This window comes from Scyliorhinus canicula, chromosome 26 (genome assembly GCF_902713615.1).
Source record: "Scyliorhinus canicula chromosome 26, sScyCan1.1, whole genome shotgun sequence".
NCBI lineage: Eukaryota > Metazoa > Chordata > Chondrichthyes > Carcharhiniformes > Scyliorhinidae > Scyliorhinus > Scyliorhinus canicula.
In genome coordinates, this window is record NC_052171.1 from 714,298 (window position 1) to 730,487 (window position 16,190).

At 48.4% G+C, this 16,190-nt stretch overlaps 1 protein-coding gene across 1 annotated transcript in view; it reads right to left on the bottom strand.

Moving 5' to 3' along the window:
* LOC119957438 (BCL2/adenovirus E1B 19 kDa protein-interacting protein 3-like) overlaps positions 1 to 2,480 on the bottom strand; it is a 49,048-nt gene extending 46,568 nt beyond the window's left edge. The window contains exon 1 of the mRNA XM_038785510.1: positions 2,307 to 2,480. Coding sequence (XP_038641438.1) covers positions 2,307 to 2,355 — 49 coding nt within the window. The 5' untranslated portion in view covers positions 2,356 to 2,480. The remainder of the gene's footprint in view (positions 1 to 2,306) is intronic.
* Between the last annotated feature and the right edge of the window lie 13,710 nt (positions 2,481 to 16,190).

Below are 16,190 nucleotides of genomic sequence, written 5' to 3' on the forward strand. Positions count from 1 at the left end.
TAACGCATGCCAGAACGGGGAATAAAGACCATGGAGATCAGGATTTGGATGAAGGTGACAACAACTCGCTCGCGCAAACCCAAGACACTGAGATCAATGGAAAATTTTGAGGGGTAAATTTAGGTGGGCTGGGATTTCCCTTGCTCTTGGCCGAACCGTGCCATTGGAATCATAGAATTTACAGTGCAGAAGGAGGCCATTTGGCCCATCGAGTCTGCATCTGCCCTTGGAAAGATCATCCTACCTAAGCCCACACCTCCACCCTAGCCCCGTATCCCAGCCTAACCTTTTTGGACACTAAAGGACAATTTACCATGGCCAATGGCCCAAACCTGCACATCTTTGGTCTGTGTGAGGAAACCGGAGTACCCGGAGGAAACCCATGCAGAATCTCTCGGTTCAACCGAAGGGAAGCATGAGATTGATCCACAAAATGGCACCTCCGACAGTGCCACAAGCCCTCAACACTGCACTGGGAACGGTTTTCTTTTTCCGAGGGTGGTGGGGGGGGTGGGGGGGGGGGGGTGGTGGTGAACCCGTAACTGTCTGACTCGGAGGCGAGAGTGCTGTCATTGGACTATTGGCTGGCAGACATGGGGGTGGGTGGATGGGGGAAGCTATGCTGCTTGCCCACGCACACACCCCGATGCCCTCCCTCCTGCCCAAGCACCCAGCCTGATGCCCTGGCGCCCTCCCTGTTGTCCGAGCACCCACCCTGATGCCCAACCTGTTGCCCAGGCACCCACCCTGTTGCCCAGGCACCCACCCTGTTGCCCAGGCACCCACCCTGTTGCCCAGGCACCCACCCTGATGCCTAGACACCCACCCTGATGCCCAACCTGTTGCCCAGGCACCCACCCTGTTGCCCAGGCACCCACCCTGATGCCCAGGCACCCACCCTGATGCCCAGGCACCCACCCTGATGCCCAGACACCCACCCTGATGCCCAGACACCCACCCTGATGCCCACCCTGATGCCCAGACACCCACCCTGATGCCCACCCTGATGCCCAGACACCCACCCTGATGCCCAGGCACCCACCCTGTTGCCCAGGCACCCACCCTGATGCCCACCCTGTTGCCCAGACACCCACCCTGATGCCCAGGCACCCACCCTGATGCCCAGACACCCACCCTGATGCCCACCCTGATGCCCAGACACCCACCCTGATGCCCAGACACCCACCCTGATGCCCAGACACCCACCCTGATGCCCAGACACCCACCCTGATGCCCACCCTGATGCCCAGACAGCCACCCTGTTGCCCAGGCACCCACCCTGTTGCCCACCCTGATGCCCAGACACCCACCCTGATGCCCAGACACCCACCCTGATGCCCAGACACCCACCCTGATGCCTAGACACCCACCCTGATGCCCAACCTGTTGCCCAGACACCCACCCTGTTGCCCAGACACCCACCCTGATGCCCAGACAGCCACCCTGTTGCCCAGGCACCCACCCTGATGCCCAGACAGCCACCCTGTTGCCCAGGCACCCACCCTGATGCCCAGACACCCACCCTGATGCCCAGACACCCACCCTGTTGCCCAGACAGCCACCCTGATGCCCAGACACCCACCCTGATGCCCAGACACCCACCCTGTTGCCCAGACAGCCACCCTGTTGCCCAGGCACCCACCCTGATGCCCAGACACCCACCCTGTTGCCCAGACACCCACCCTGATGCCCAGACACCCACCCTGATGCCCAGACACCCACCCTGTTGCCCAGACAGCCACCCTGTTGCCCAGGCACCCACCCTGATGCCCAGACACCCACCCTGTTGCCCAGGCACCCACCCTGATGCCCAGACACCCACCCTGATGCCCAGACACCCACCCTGTTGCCCAGACAGCCACCCTGTTGCCCAGGCACCCACCCTGATGCCCAGACACCCACCCTGTTGCCCAGGCACCCACCCTGATGCCCAGACACCCACCCTGTTGCCCAGACAGCCACCCTGATGCCCAGACAGCCACCCTGATGCCAACCCTCCCCTGGCCCCGCCTCTCCCTCGCTCCTCATTGGCCGGCTCTCCCTTGCCCGACACACCGCACCGCCCTCCCATTGGTCAGAGCCGCTGCCAATCATGGGGACGGCCCAGCCCCTTTCCTCCCTCTTGTGTTTTGTTTGCTGCCCGAAAAAAAAAGCCGTCCGAGCCGCTTTCAAATTAATGTCACCCCTCCAAATTCAATAAGGCAACCCGAACCCCCGGTGGAGGACTGAACCGTCACTTTTGACTCGTCCTTTCTTCACAAATTAGTCATTTTTATAATGTAAATCTGGCGGCTCCTGGTCCTCACCGTTGAGTCCGGTCTCTTCGTTGTTGGCCTGTGGAGCGGCGGCTGCCATTTTTTGCTGTTCCACCCACTGCGGGCTCAGACCGAGTGCCCGCGGGGCCGCCGTTCGCCGCGAGGATGCTTTTGAATTTTCCAACGGTCCCTGCGCGAGCTGCCCCCCCCCCGCCGCCGCCAAACTGCGCATGTCCCACCCTGCGCGCCTGCCACGTCCGCCATGACGTCATGGCGCAGCGGACAGCCTCGTGGCTTTGGCGCCATTCCAGCCCCAGTTGCAGGATGCCAACCTGCACCTTTTCCAGCCAGCAGGAAGCAGAGGCTGCAGGTTTCCACTCAATGCACATCCCAGTTACTATTCCAATCGTCCACTGCTCCCACTCAGTGGCCAGCAGCCAAACCCCCCACATGTTACCTTCACACCACATGGCAGCTGGGAGCCAAGACTCCTGCCAATTCCATTCTGGTCCCGCTTCCTTCCCCGCTATGGTAAACCACTGGATCATATTGCACTTACTGTTTTTACTTATTGTACTTGCTGTTGTATGTCTGGGTTTGTCTCTGCTTGTTCTACCCCTCAGGCTCAAGTACGAAGGTGGCTAACCTCCCGCCCTGCCCTCATTCCAGGACTGGCTGCCAACAGGTGTCTTTTAGCCACAGTTTACTCTTCCGAGTCTCATCTGTCGTCATTGATGGTACATCACCCGCATCTTCCAATGCTCAGTTGGCTGGACGGCTGATTAACAACGAGGAGCGATGCCAGCAGCAGAGCTCCAATTGACCCTCGGCTGACTCAGACTGCCAGTTGCTGATCGTTTTTCAAATTGCAACCCCTACTTCGTATTGATGAGCGAAACAGGCCTCAGGAAACCAGTGGCTGGTACCTCTCCAGTTTTACCACCTTTATCCTGCACCAGAGTCCACTCAGGAATCCATAATATCACAACAGTGCCGGTACCGACGCTCCGAAAGGCAACTCTACCGAAACACACTCCCCTTCCTTATCCCCGCGCATGGATTATGGCCAATCAACCTCCTCATTGCACATCTTTGGACTGTGGAAGGAAAACCATGGAGACACAGGGAAAATGGACAAACTCCACACAGTTGTCACCCAAAGCCAGAAGTGAATCTGGGGTCCAGGCATTCTAATGCAGCAGTCCTAACCACTGTACCATCTTCTCACTCATGTTTGTTCAGTTCACAGCACTGCTTCAAAAATAGCACCTGCCAACCAATTGCTTTTCAGCTATTTTGCTCAGATCAAGTCAGAAGCTAGGTGCCCTGCCTGTGGTGTCAGCTCAGGTCCAGTGCATCTTTTGTGGGGACCAGTAATTGGATTCAATTTGAATTTGTTTTTTGGAATAGGCAAGCAGGATCTCTGGCCGTGGCATGGGCCGCTGCAACCAGTATCTGTTTTTTTCGGCCCTTTCGCCTGATTTTTCAGAAGATTTTGTCAGGACGCACTTTGGATTTATATTGCAAGGTACCGCACTAAAGACAATCCAAAAAGAAAGAAACCCAGAGAGGACAATTCTTTGACGGACTCTCGCTTCATGCAGTTACTCACCAGACACGTGGTTCCGATATGAATCTAGGCTTTAATCAACTTACTTCAGAGCCAGCCTGTTACCTGTTGATGAACTCTCTGTGAACTGCAGGCTGACTCTGGACAAGGGTATTTATACAGCAGCACTAGGGGGAGGAGTCATGGGCGGAGCCAAGGGTTGAGCCATGTACAAGCTCCTGAGCATTCCCAGAGCTACTCCCTCTAGTGGTCGGGTAACGCTACTGCGCTTACAATATACAGTGTGAATTCACCATGGCATATTCACCACTCACCTGAGCAAATAGCAACAGGAGCACTGCCGACGACTACTGCCCCGCTCACAGTGGACATGCTCTTGAGGGTGCTCGCTAAAGAATTTGAGAAGCATTTCAACAAGCCGCGGAAGTTGGTGTCAGAGTAAAATTGTAAAATAAAAAGCTTCGACTATTTGTGGGTGCAGGTGGCACGGGACTGGGGAAGGCACCACTGGTACAATTTTACTAGAGGAGCAACCTCCCTGTCATTGGCAGGTCGGGTGCAGCTATTCAAGTGAACGTGTAGCTGCAATTACGGTTTTTCTTTCAGTGCCTGCTGTTCGTTTGTCGAAAGCATTCTTTAAGGAAGTGAACAGGTCGGTCACTTTATTTGGGAGGAGGGAGTAGCCAGGGTGAGAAAGGTGGTCCTGCAGAGAGGGCGGCACACGGGGGTATTGGGTCTCCCAAATTGATATTATTATTGGGCGGTGAATGCAGAAATGGTGAGGTGTTGGGTTGGGGAGGGAAAGAGTACAGGTGGGTTAGGGTGGAGGAGGGTCTGTGTCAGGTTTGAGGGCCCTGGCGATGGCACCGCTCCAGATTACCCTGGGCAAGTACACTCTTGAGTCCGCTGGTGGTGGCAAAACTAAGATTTGGAGGCAATTGAGACAGCACTTTAAGCTGGGGGCTGGGTTAGGGGAGATGCCGATCAGGGGAAATCACAGGTTTGAGCCAGGAAGGCGAGATGGGAGATTTTGGAGATGGGAGGAGGGGGAATTAGAGCATTAAAAGACCTGTTCCTGGGGAGGACGTTTTGCAAGGTTGCAAGAGTTGGGGGGAAATATGGATTGGGGCAAGAGGAAGGGTTTAAGCACCTGCAGCTCCAAGACTTTGCTAAGAAATAGGTTCAGAGCTTCCCGATGGGAAGAGGTATTGACAGCAGGTAGAATGGAGAAGAGGGCGGTGTCAGCAATCCTCAGCGTGTCCATGGAGGGTATTAACCGGTCTGCGTGGGTTTCCTCCAAGTGCTCCGGTTTCCTCCCACAGTCCAAAGATGGGCGGGTTGGATGGATTACGTTAAATTGCCCTTTATGTCCAAAATGGTTAGGTGGGGTTACTGGGATAGGTTGGAGGTGTGGGCTTAAGTTGCGTGCTCATTCTGAGGGCCGGTGCAGACTCAATGGGCAGAATGGCCCCCTTCTGTACTGTAAATTCTATGAAATGATTCCATAATATGATTCTGAAGCCAACTGGGAAGAAAAGTTGGAAGAGGTTGTGGAAGAAGGTCTATGGTGTGAGATACCCTGAAGGGTGAACCCCTCAACCTCATGCGAGGGGTTTGGGGCTGATACATCTGAAGGTCATGTATAGTGTACACCTCACGAGGGAGAGGATGAGCCAACTCTCAGAGGGAGTGGAGGACGTATGAAAGCTTGTGGGAGGGGCACTGCAAACCATGTATATATGTTTTGGTCCTGTTCGAAGCTGGAGAAGTATTGGAGGGTGATTTTCAATGTCATCGCGGGGGTACACTTCGTGAACTTGGAACCAGGTCCCCGAGAAGCCACTTTCAGGGTGTCAGACCATCCCAAGCTCCAGGCGGGTGCGTGGAAGATGTTTTTGCCCCGGGAGTTTAGGGAGTGAAAGAGGCCGACGTTTTGGCCTTTGCCTCCCTGGTAGCCCGGAGATGGATCCTTTTAATGTGGAGGGACTCAAAGCCGCCGCCCCCCCCCCCCCCCCCCCCCCCGGAGTGTGGAGACTTGGGTCAGTGACATGGCTGACTTTCTCAAGCTGGAGAAAATAATGTTTGCCATGAGGGGGGTCAATGCTGGGGTTCTCCCGGAGTGTCGATGCAATATGGTTAAGGGATGTACAGAAGGGGTTGGGTGGGAAATGTCTAGTTTACCATGTTGATGTTTATGTTATTGTTGTTTTGTTTGTTATTGTTATAAAAATTTTGCAAATGCTTCAATAAAACTATTTATAAAATCAGATGTTTTCTCCTTCCCCTCGCTGATTGCCCGGAGGCTGGTCCTGTTGGGGTGGAGGTCAGCTTCTCCATCCTGTGCCTCGTGCTGGCAGGGGGACCAACCTGAATTTCTGACTCTCGAGAAGGTGAAGTTTGATCTGGCGGGGATGAAGGAGAAGTTTGATCTGGCGGGGATGAAGGTGAAGTTTGATCTGGCGGGGATGAAGGTGAAGTTTGATCTGGCGGGGATGAAGGAGAAGTTTGATCTGGCGGGGATGAAGGTGAAGTTTGATCTGGCGGGGATGAAGGGGAAGTTTGATCTGGCGGGGATGAAGGGGAAGTTTGATCTGGCGGGGATGAAGGTGAAGTTTGATCTGGCTGGGATGAAGGTGAAGTTTGATCTGGCGGGGATGAAGGAGAAGTTTGATCTGGCGGGGATGAAGGAGAAGTTTGATCTGGCGGGGATGAAGGTGAAGTTTGATCTGGCGGGGATGAAGGTGAAGTTTGATCTGGCGGGGATGAAGGTGAAGTTTGATCTGGCGGGGATGAAGGTGAAGTTTGATCTGGCGGGGATGAAGGTGAAGTTTGATCTGGCGGGGATGAAGGAGAAGTTTGATCTGGCGGGGATGAAGGAGAAGTTTGATCTGGCGGGGATGAAGGTGAAGTTTGATCTGGCGGGGATGAAGGTGAAGTTTGATCTGGCGGGGATGAAGGAGAAGTTTGATCTGGCGGGGATGAAGGAGGGGTTGTACAATTCTTGGGGACTGCTTATTATGTATTTTTGAGAACTGGTTGCCATTGAACCTGAGGGGGGGGGGGGGGGGGGGGGGGTGGTGGCGGTTGGGGCTATTTTTGTCTTGATGGCACTGTTTACTTAATGACTGTAAATTTTTTATCTGGAATGCACGAGAGGATGTTTTGGTCTGTATTTTTTTTTAAAGTAATTTTTATTCAAATTTTCACAAAATATCAATAACAAAAAATACTGAGAAAAGAACACCCGCCCCCCCCCCCCCCGTGTATACAAAAAGGAAGAAATAAATTAACACCCGTCATTAGCAAAGAACAAATATACACGTCCCTTCAGCCCAAAACAAAGAGACGACCCCCCCCTCTCCTCTGGGTTGCTGCTGCTGCTGACCTTTTCCTACCGTTCTGCCAGGAAATCTAGGAACGGTTGCCACCCCCTGAAGAACCCCTGCACTGATCCCCTTAGGGCAAATTTCACCCTCTCCAATTTAATAAACCCCGCCATATCATTGACCCAGGCCTCCACGCTTGGGGGTCTCGCATCCTTCCACTGAAGAATCCTCCGCCGGGCTACTAGGAACGCAAAGGCCAGAATGCCGGCCTCTTTCGCCTCCTGCACTCCCAGCTCCTCTGCAACCCTAAATATTGCGAGCGTTTTGGTCTGTATTTAAGGGGGGGGGGGGGGGGGGGGGGGGGGGATTTGTTTTTCTTATTTATTTAATCAAATGTTGAAAATGAGAATAAAAATATTTTCCAAAAGCTTCGACAACCATCACCACAAATCTTACGACTTGTCTTGAAAAAACATGTTGATTTTAACCCCTCAATTTTCCTGATGGTGTGGAGTCCCCATTGGGACACCATATTCCTCCTCCATGAAAAGTCAACGAGGTGTTATGGATAAAAGCAACACCCAATTAACTTTTTACCAATGTCTCCATACATTCCAGCAAGAATCCCTGGCTCGCAGCCAAGACTGAAAACTCTGCACCATTTTGCACCTGACTGCCTTGGGATCCACAAAATTCATGGTAGCAGTTCCCGCTTAATTCCAAGTCCAAGACATCCAGTTGAGGGTCTTCCTTTTCTGCAATACCTCAAAACCTTGCAGCATTAGTTTGCTGGTGATGAGAGCAACCATGTCCCATAATTCAGATAGAAATTCAGCAAAAACACCATGCCACAGTAAATAAAGGAGAAAAGTGGTCTGAAGTATACATCTTGCACCAGAAATCGAAGTGCGCAGTACTTCCTCTTTACTGACACAGCAACAGTTGGAAGTGATCAGCCCCTGGATCATGATCCACCATTCAATTTTATCATAACTGAACGATATTGTCACTTCATCAGTCGTTCTGTTTCCTTATTTTCAGCCACCTCACTTAAGACAAAAATCTGTCGTCAGTTTTGCAATGTTCGATTGACCAAGCCTCAACTGCTTTTTGAGTTCTGAAATTCTGGTCACGTTTGAGTTAAATATCTTGCTTGAACGGCTTGACTCTCATTTTTGGTCATTTCCTGCACCAGAGGAAATAATTTCTCTCTCATGAACCAGTCAGCCCTGGTGATAATTTTCTAGTTAGATCACGGCAGCAAGGTGACACAGTGGTTAGCACAGTTGCTTCACATCTCCAGGGTCCCAGCGTTGATTCCCGGCTTGGGTCAGTGTGGAGTCGGCACGTTCTCCCCATCTCTGCGTAGAATGCCTCTGGGTGCTCCGGTTTCCTCCCACGAGTTCCGAAAGACGTGCTGTTCGGTGAATTAGACATTCTGAATTCTCAGTGTACCCAAACAGGCGCTGGAATGTGGCAACTAGGGGATTTTCACAGTAACTTCATTGCAGTGTTAATGTAAGCCTACTTATGACAATAAAGATTATTCTTCTATCCTTCCAGCAGTGCAATGCAATACAGTAATGGGGTCTAATTAGAGCTTTATTCAACATCACTTCCACTGTTGTGATTCCAGCATCCTTGAAATGAACTCCAAAATTATATTAAACTTTTTTTTGTTGCAACTGTCAGATGATGTTCTGTTTTTTATATCCGGAGTCAAAAATTTCAGCTCCTTCACAATTCCCAACTTCTATTTAAAAAGTACTCATGTCCCAAGTGGATGACCTCACACTTGATGCACACTGAACTCCCATCTGCCAGTCTTGCCATGTTACTGAATCAATCAAGTGTCCCATTGTGACTCCCAATTTGACTATTGATTACATTACATCGTTCATCATCATTACCAAACTCGGATACATCTATTCCTTCACCCAAGTTCTTTTTGGAAAACTGCAAAAAGCTGCAATTGCAGTGCAGATCCCACAGTGCCACTGTTGAATCAGCAGTACTTTTATCACGCCCATGAAGATTCCTCTGCTAGTTAGTTGCAAGCTGTCATACGTCACTTCTTTTCAGATTAAGTCGCCTGTACTGAACTGGGAATGGGGCAAAAGGCAGGGAAAGGCCACTGCCAACTCGATTATCTTGAGTTCCCTCTTGGTCTGCTGACAGCCAAATGCCAAACACCCAATCATCCACTTCCAAGCATGCCTTCTTTCTCGAAACATGTTTTTTTTTTAATGCAAGCTTAAGATGCGTCACTGGCAAGGCCTGCACTTTTTCCTCAAGGAGGTGGTGGTGAGCTGTCATCTTGAATCACTGCATTCCATGAGATGTCAATACACCCGCAGTGCTGGGGCTTAGTTCAGTCTACTTGCTTGTGGTATATTGAGCAACCTGGGATTCGGCACCATTCTCTGTCCAGGCACTGTTCTCCGTCAGGAGAAAAAAATCATTCAATTTTTGTTAGGACAGCTCAAAGGGCTCAACTGGATGACAAAGCACAAGGTTCTCATGGAATGACTCACCCTCTGAGGAAATGCCAGTTAGAGAGACTGCATCTGGAGTACTGTGTACAGTTTTGGTCCTCTTCTTTGAGGAGGGATGTAGTTGCAATGGAGGCAGTTCAGAGAAGGCGACTAGATTGATTTCAGAGATGAGGAGTTTGTCTTATGAAAAGAGATTGAGCAGACCTCTACTCTCGAGTTTAGAAGAATGAGGGGAAATCTAACTGAGGTATACATGATAAAAGGTGTTGACAAAGTAGACCTGGAGTGGATGCTTCCTCTTGTGGAACAATCTAGAACGAGAGGTCATAGTTTTAGGATAAGGGGTAGCTGATTTGAAACAGAAATGAAGAGAAATTACTTCTCTCAAACCAGTCATGAATCTGTGGAATTCACTGCCCCAGAGTGTGCTGGATGCTGGGATATTGAGTAAATTTCAGCAGATGGACAGATGTGAATTAGTAATGGGTTGAAGGGTTTGCAAGAAGGGGCAGGAAAGCGGAGTGGAGGCCAAGAGATCGGCCATGATCATATTCAATGGTAGAGGCAAACTAGAGGGGCTGAATTGCCTCATCCTGTTCCTAGTTCTTGTGTTTATATGCTTGATGGCCATTGAGCTCACAGTCACCATCACAACTGAAGTATCCAGCTGTGGAGAAAGGAGCCAATGTGTACCAGTGCCTCAACGCTGCAGAACCTGGGGACCAGACACAAAGGTAATTAAAATGCCATGAATTGGTTCAGAAAATAATCAAAAAGTTAATGGTCTTCATATCTGGAGGACGAGCACACAAGGGGCTGAAGCTATATGCTTCCTCATTAAGTAGTGAGTTCTGGGCACCACATCACAAGGGGGATGTCTCAGGCTTGGAGCGAGTGCTACCTAAGTCGATCACAAATTACATCTGGACTTGAAGGGTTAAATTACGAGGAGAGGTTACACAAACAAAGGTATTATTCCCTGGAATTTCCACGGTTACAGAGCGATTTGCTCACATCTGCCCAGATATTAAGGGGACGAGCTGGATGGAAACTATTTCCACTGTTTGCGGAGTCCAGGGCCAGAAGCACAATCTGAAATTTAAAACCAGAGCTTTAAGATAAATTAGGATTCATTTTTACACATCCCCAGCACCGTAAAACTTCGTAACCATTGCAACTGCTCATTTATGCTCGATCAATTGTTAGTTGAAAATCAGAGATGATCTTTGTGAACCAGAAGTATGAGGGATTTGGGGCAAAGGCATGAAGCAAGGAGTTAAATCTCAATCTCATTAAATGGTGTTCCAAATGGTCTCTTCCTGTTCCTTGGAACCGGGATACAATGCGGCTTTGTGGTAGCATTCCTTCAGGAATTGCACCCAAAACAGAACACTGCTTGTTCTGTGGTTCTGAACGAAAAGTTAACACAAAAATAATCTGAAGGAGCATCCCTCACATGCAGGCTGCAACACACGTCAAGGCAATAATCCTTTGTTTGCCTGGGCATCATAAGAATGCTATCCCGTGACTCAAACCTAAAGATATAGTAATTGAGCATTAAAGACATTTAAAGAAGCTATAATCAATCTATAATCAAGCTATAATTCACAAATACTACGCACACAAACTCCTTTACCACATTTGCCTTTGTTTTAACAAGAGTCTTGAGGCACACAACAAAAGCAAACTCCCTTTTATGGTCTGCTGATTTGGTTTGCCACGATCTGACAACATGTGGCTTGAATTTAACTTGTATTCCCTGAAAATAGTTTCAGGAATATCGGTTTATTTTTTACTTTTCAATTGGTGACGGTGGATTTTAGACTTCTGACCATGGAGACGTTCTTGGAAATTGTGGGGACTGTCGGTCCTCTCTTCCAAAAGGCAACAAACTGCACAGGGAAAACAGCAATATCACTGCAGAAAACTTTGGGGCAAAAAGCAGAATGGTGAGAGTGATGAGCACTGCTGCCTCAGTACCAGGAACTCAGGCTCAATTCCGGAATTGGGTCACCATCAGTGTTGCACTTTGTCCCCTTGTCTGCAAGGGTTTCCTCTGGATATTCCGGTTTCCTCCCACAGTCCTATGATGTGCAGGTTAGGTAGATTGGCCACGCTAAATTGCCCCTTAGTATCCAAAGGTTAGGTGGGGTTTTGGGGACACGGCGGGGAGTGGGCCTCGGTAGGATGCTCTTTCAGAGGGTCGGTGCAGACTAGATGGGCCAAACAGCCGCCTCCTGTGCTGCAGTGACTCTGCAAAATCTGGCAGGAATGCAAGTCGTCACAGGTGGAGAAAACTGAAATTTAAAAATGCATTTGCAAGAGTAACTGGTTCATCGCAGCACCACCATGTGGCAGGGAATTGAGAATACATGAATAGTTCCTGTTCCATCCAAGGACACAGTTGAAAACAGAAAATTTGACAGTCATCCAGACTCAAACCGTTAGCTCTCGCTCCACAGATCATGTCCTACTACTGAGATTGTCCAGTTTTTGTTTCAGATTCCAGCATCCGCAGTACTTCGCTTTTGTCAACAGAAAATTTAAATTGATCTCAACTAAATTAGCATGGTGGGATAATGAGGAAAATCTTCACATCAAGACCACAATAATTTGGACCTCCATTTTATGATCAACTAAAAATTCTTTAGTTGCCTGCATATCGCAAGAATGCTCACACTTGGCATGGATTGAGCAACCGCCAACTCTGGTCCACTGCTTAATTAATTCAATAAGAAGTCTTACAACACCAGGTTAAAGTCCAACAGGTTTGTTTCAAACACGAGCTTTCGGAGCACGGCTCCTTCTTCACCTGAAGAAGGAGCCGTGCTCCGAAAGCTCGTGTTTGAAACAAACCTGTTGGACTTTAACCTGGTGTTGTAAGACTTCTTACTGTGCTCACCCCAGTCCAACGCCGGCATCTCCACATCATAATTAATTCAAGGCCAAAACCCATGGCAGTTTGCTTGGCATAATATTCCCGAGTTCAAACTGTTAACATTGAAAATCCATTTTTAAAAATGCACCTCATTTAAACTTCAATTCACATCCTCTGGCATCACACGGGTAAATAAAGTGGTACTTTTATTTTAGCACAGTAGACTAAACAGCTGGCTTGGAATGCAGAACAAGGCCAGCAGCGCTGGTTCAATTCCCGTACCGGCCTCCCCAAACAGGCACCGGAATGTGGTGACTAGGGACTTTTCACAGTAACTTCATTGAAGCCTAATTGTGACAAAAAGCGATTATCAGTCCTTAATATGCAGTAAACCAGGTTTGAGGGGACCTTTCTCCATCCATCGGATACAGTGCTGTTTCCCATGAACACAATCTACAATATAAACACCCTTCTCTCACGCTGCTATGACATTCAACAATGGTCTGCCACTTAATTCCCGAACTGTTCTTTTGCACTTCAGGAACACAATAAAAATACATTTCAGAATGGTCATTCAGCACATCTCAGCTCATCTGGAAGGTGGAGCATTTGTACTTCCTTTACCCGACCTGCAAGTCAAGTGTGCTAACAATGTTTCCCAGCAATAGTTGAATTGATCAGAAATCTGGTTATGCACTGCGACAGCCTTGGTGGCCCAAACTACAGGTTGTGTGGTGGGGGACAGATGAGAATACAATTTGGACCGTGTTCTTGATGATAATTGGTGCAGGGGCATGTGGAAAAAAATAGACATGTACTGTGCATACTCAGAACTGAGCGCTATTCAAATTGCTGGCCAAACCGGAGTCAACAGATAAGAACTTGATTTCAAGGCAAAGCAGTTGAGTGAAGTATTAACTTGGTACCTTCCTTATTTTTGTCACTCAAATAATATTTCCGCCCTTTTGCTCAAGAAGGTCTTCTCTGCTGAGAGCAGTTGTTGTACATAGAAATTACAACATGCAGACAGGATTATGAGCCCATGCAAGTGCTTCAAATCACATTTGTTTGCGCAATCTCTGTATCTGACAAGTTTGCGATTGGGCAACCAACGTACATGAAATATCAGGAGCCTACACGCAAAATGATCTCAAATGGGATTACCAAGAGCAAAATGAAGACTAAAATGCCTTCTCAAACATCACAGCTATTTGCGGTGTTCAATACTTAGCCAAGATGTTGAATTGGTTTGGAATACTGGATTTACTGAAGAGCATGTGAACAAGTTCAAAAGCGTTTAGAAACGAGCACTGAAACTGATCCTCAGTGATGCAAAGCTAATCTGACATGACATAACCAACTGAATGTGTTCCTCGATGTAAAGACAGAAAAAAAGCCTCTTCTTGTCTTCGCCAGGCAACTCATGAACCTCGCCTCCCATTGACACATTCTCTTGCCATAACCATCTACAAGTAAACGTACCATGGAATTAAGATGCTATTCTGCAAATATATTGTAGGACTCTGGCACAAACCAATCCCCTACTTCATAAAATTATCTCATATAAATTGAGAATTTGAGGAGCTCAGCCCGAGAACACAATGTATGGACTTTAATACTGTACAAAATTTAGAGTGCAGGAGATTTTCATTTTGAAAATGTTAAATCATGATCTTTCAATAAACCAACCAATTATCTGTCTTTGCACATCCTTCCTCCACTTGTTAAATAAAATCATAAATGTTGGCTATTTGTGTCAGCCACTCTCACTGATGGAAATTCAACAACTTCCTAACTTTGCTACTACCTCCTAAATTCCTCCCTTTAAATTTGGGAACCTTCCACCACTCAATTGAAGTCACCAGTCATCACACAAGAGCCTAAACAGCAGGCTGTTATTCCGTGGGGGCCATCACATTCCACATTCCATTTTAACCTCATGCTTAGGGGGGCACGGTGGTGCAGTGTTTAGCACTGCTGCCTCACGGCATTCAGGACCAAGGTTCAATCCCGACCTTGGGTCACTCTTCGTGTGGGGTATGCACATTGTCTCCATGTCTGCGTGGGTCTCACTCCCACAACCCAAAGATGTGCAGAGTCGGTCAATTGGCCATGCTGAATTGCCCTTTAATTGGAAAAAAAAGAATTGGGTACTCTAAATTTTAAAAAAAACGTCATGCTCATCTAAATGCAACGAGTTAGAAGCAGTGGACAGTGATCACCAGCAAAATTCATCCTCAATATTTCTCCTCCCTCCCAATCAACCGTGGTCAGAGGATTCTCGTTCAGTTAATTCTCAGCTCTTTTCTGTTTATTGTGCCGCCCTGGTGCTTAGGTCAGTTCAGCACCTGAGCTGACGCTTTACAACTCGAATCCCAGTTTAATTGCAAACATCATGGAAATCCTTTACACACTGCTTTAAAAAAAACTTCCCTCCAACAGCAGTAAACTAGATCATAGAATTTACAGTGCAGGAGGCCATTCTGCCCATCGAGTCTGCACCGGTCCTTGAAAAGAGCACCCTATCACCGTAACCCAGCAACCCCACCTAACCTTTTTTGGACACTCAGGGCAATTTATCATGGCCAACCCCCGAACCTGCACATCTTTGGACTGTGGGAGGAAACCGGAGCATCCAAAGGAAACCCACGCAGACACAGGGAGAATGTGCAGGCTCTGCACAGACAGTGACCCAAGCTAGGAATTGAACCTGGGGCCCTGGAGCTTTGAAGCAACTATGCTAACCACTGTGCTATCATGCCTCACCCCAGACTGCTTCCAAAGAAAACCTTTAACCAACTGGTTAGTTCTGCGGTGTCAAACCACACCTCGCATCATGTGCCACTTCCGAGATAGGTGGTGGTGGAGGAACAGTGATTGTCAAACAATTTGCCATACTCTCATATTTGCTGCGTTACAATGTGGGAATAAAATATTTCCAATTATTTTGAACCTTTCACATCTTCAAGGTATCCCCAAACATGTGACAACTAATTAAATACTTTATTTGACGTACAGTCACTCATGTGTGGCAGCCATTGTTTGCCCAGCAAGGTCCTACAAATAGCAGTCAGACCAAGGACCGGATAATCTGTTGGAGTGTGGGTTGAGGAAAGAGCATTTCACAAGGGCAGTAATGCCAGAAGATTGCATATACTGTTGACATAATTGGAGAGTTGCATCCACGAGGTCAAAACAAAAAACAGTGGCACTCGGGGTTGTAACCCACCAGAACTGGCACCTTCAGGGAGACAAAAGGGAAACTGAAGGAAACTGCAGATTTTGCATTCCTCGCAGCCAATGCAAATAATATAAATAATTTCAGTGTTAAGGATTAGCTATCTATTTGAAACTGTCAAAGCATGTATTACTCCTGGCTTCCATTCCTTCACATTGCAGCATTGGTTTTGTAAGTGTGTGACAATGATGATGGCACAGTGAAACATTGCCTGAATATGATCAAGAGCCTTATTAACTGATCTTAGACATGGTGTGGGGGGGGGGGGGGGGGGGGGGGGAATTGTCGCATTCCTGACCTCCATCCAGTGATCACTGCAGGCAAATGTCTGTCAACATTAGAGTGCCACTATGCTTTGAGTGCCTATCAATACTCACCAGACAGGGTCGCATATGAAGATTGGCCTCTGGGGAAAGGGGGACTGGAGA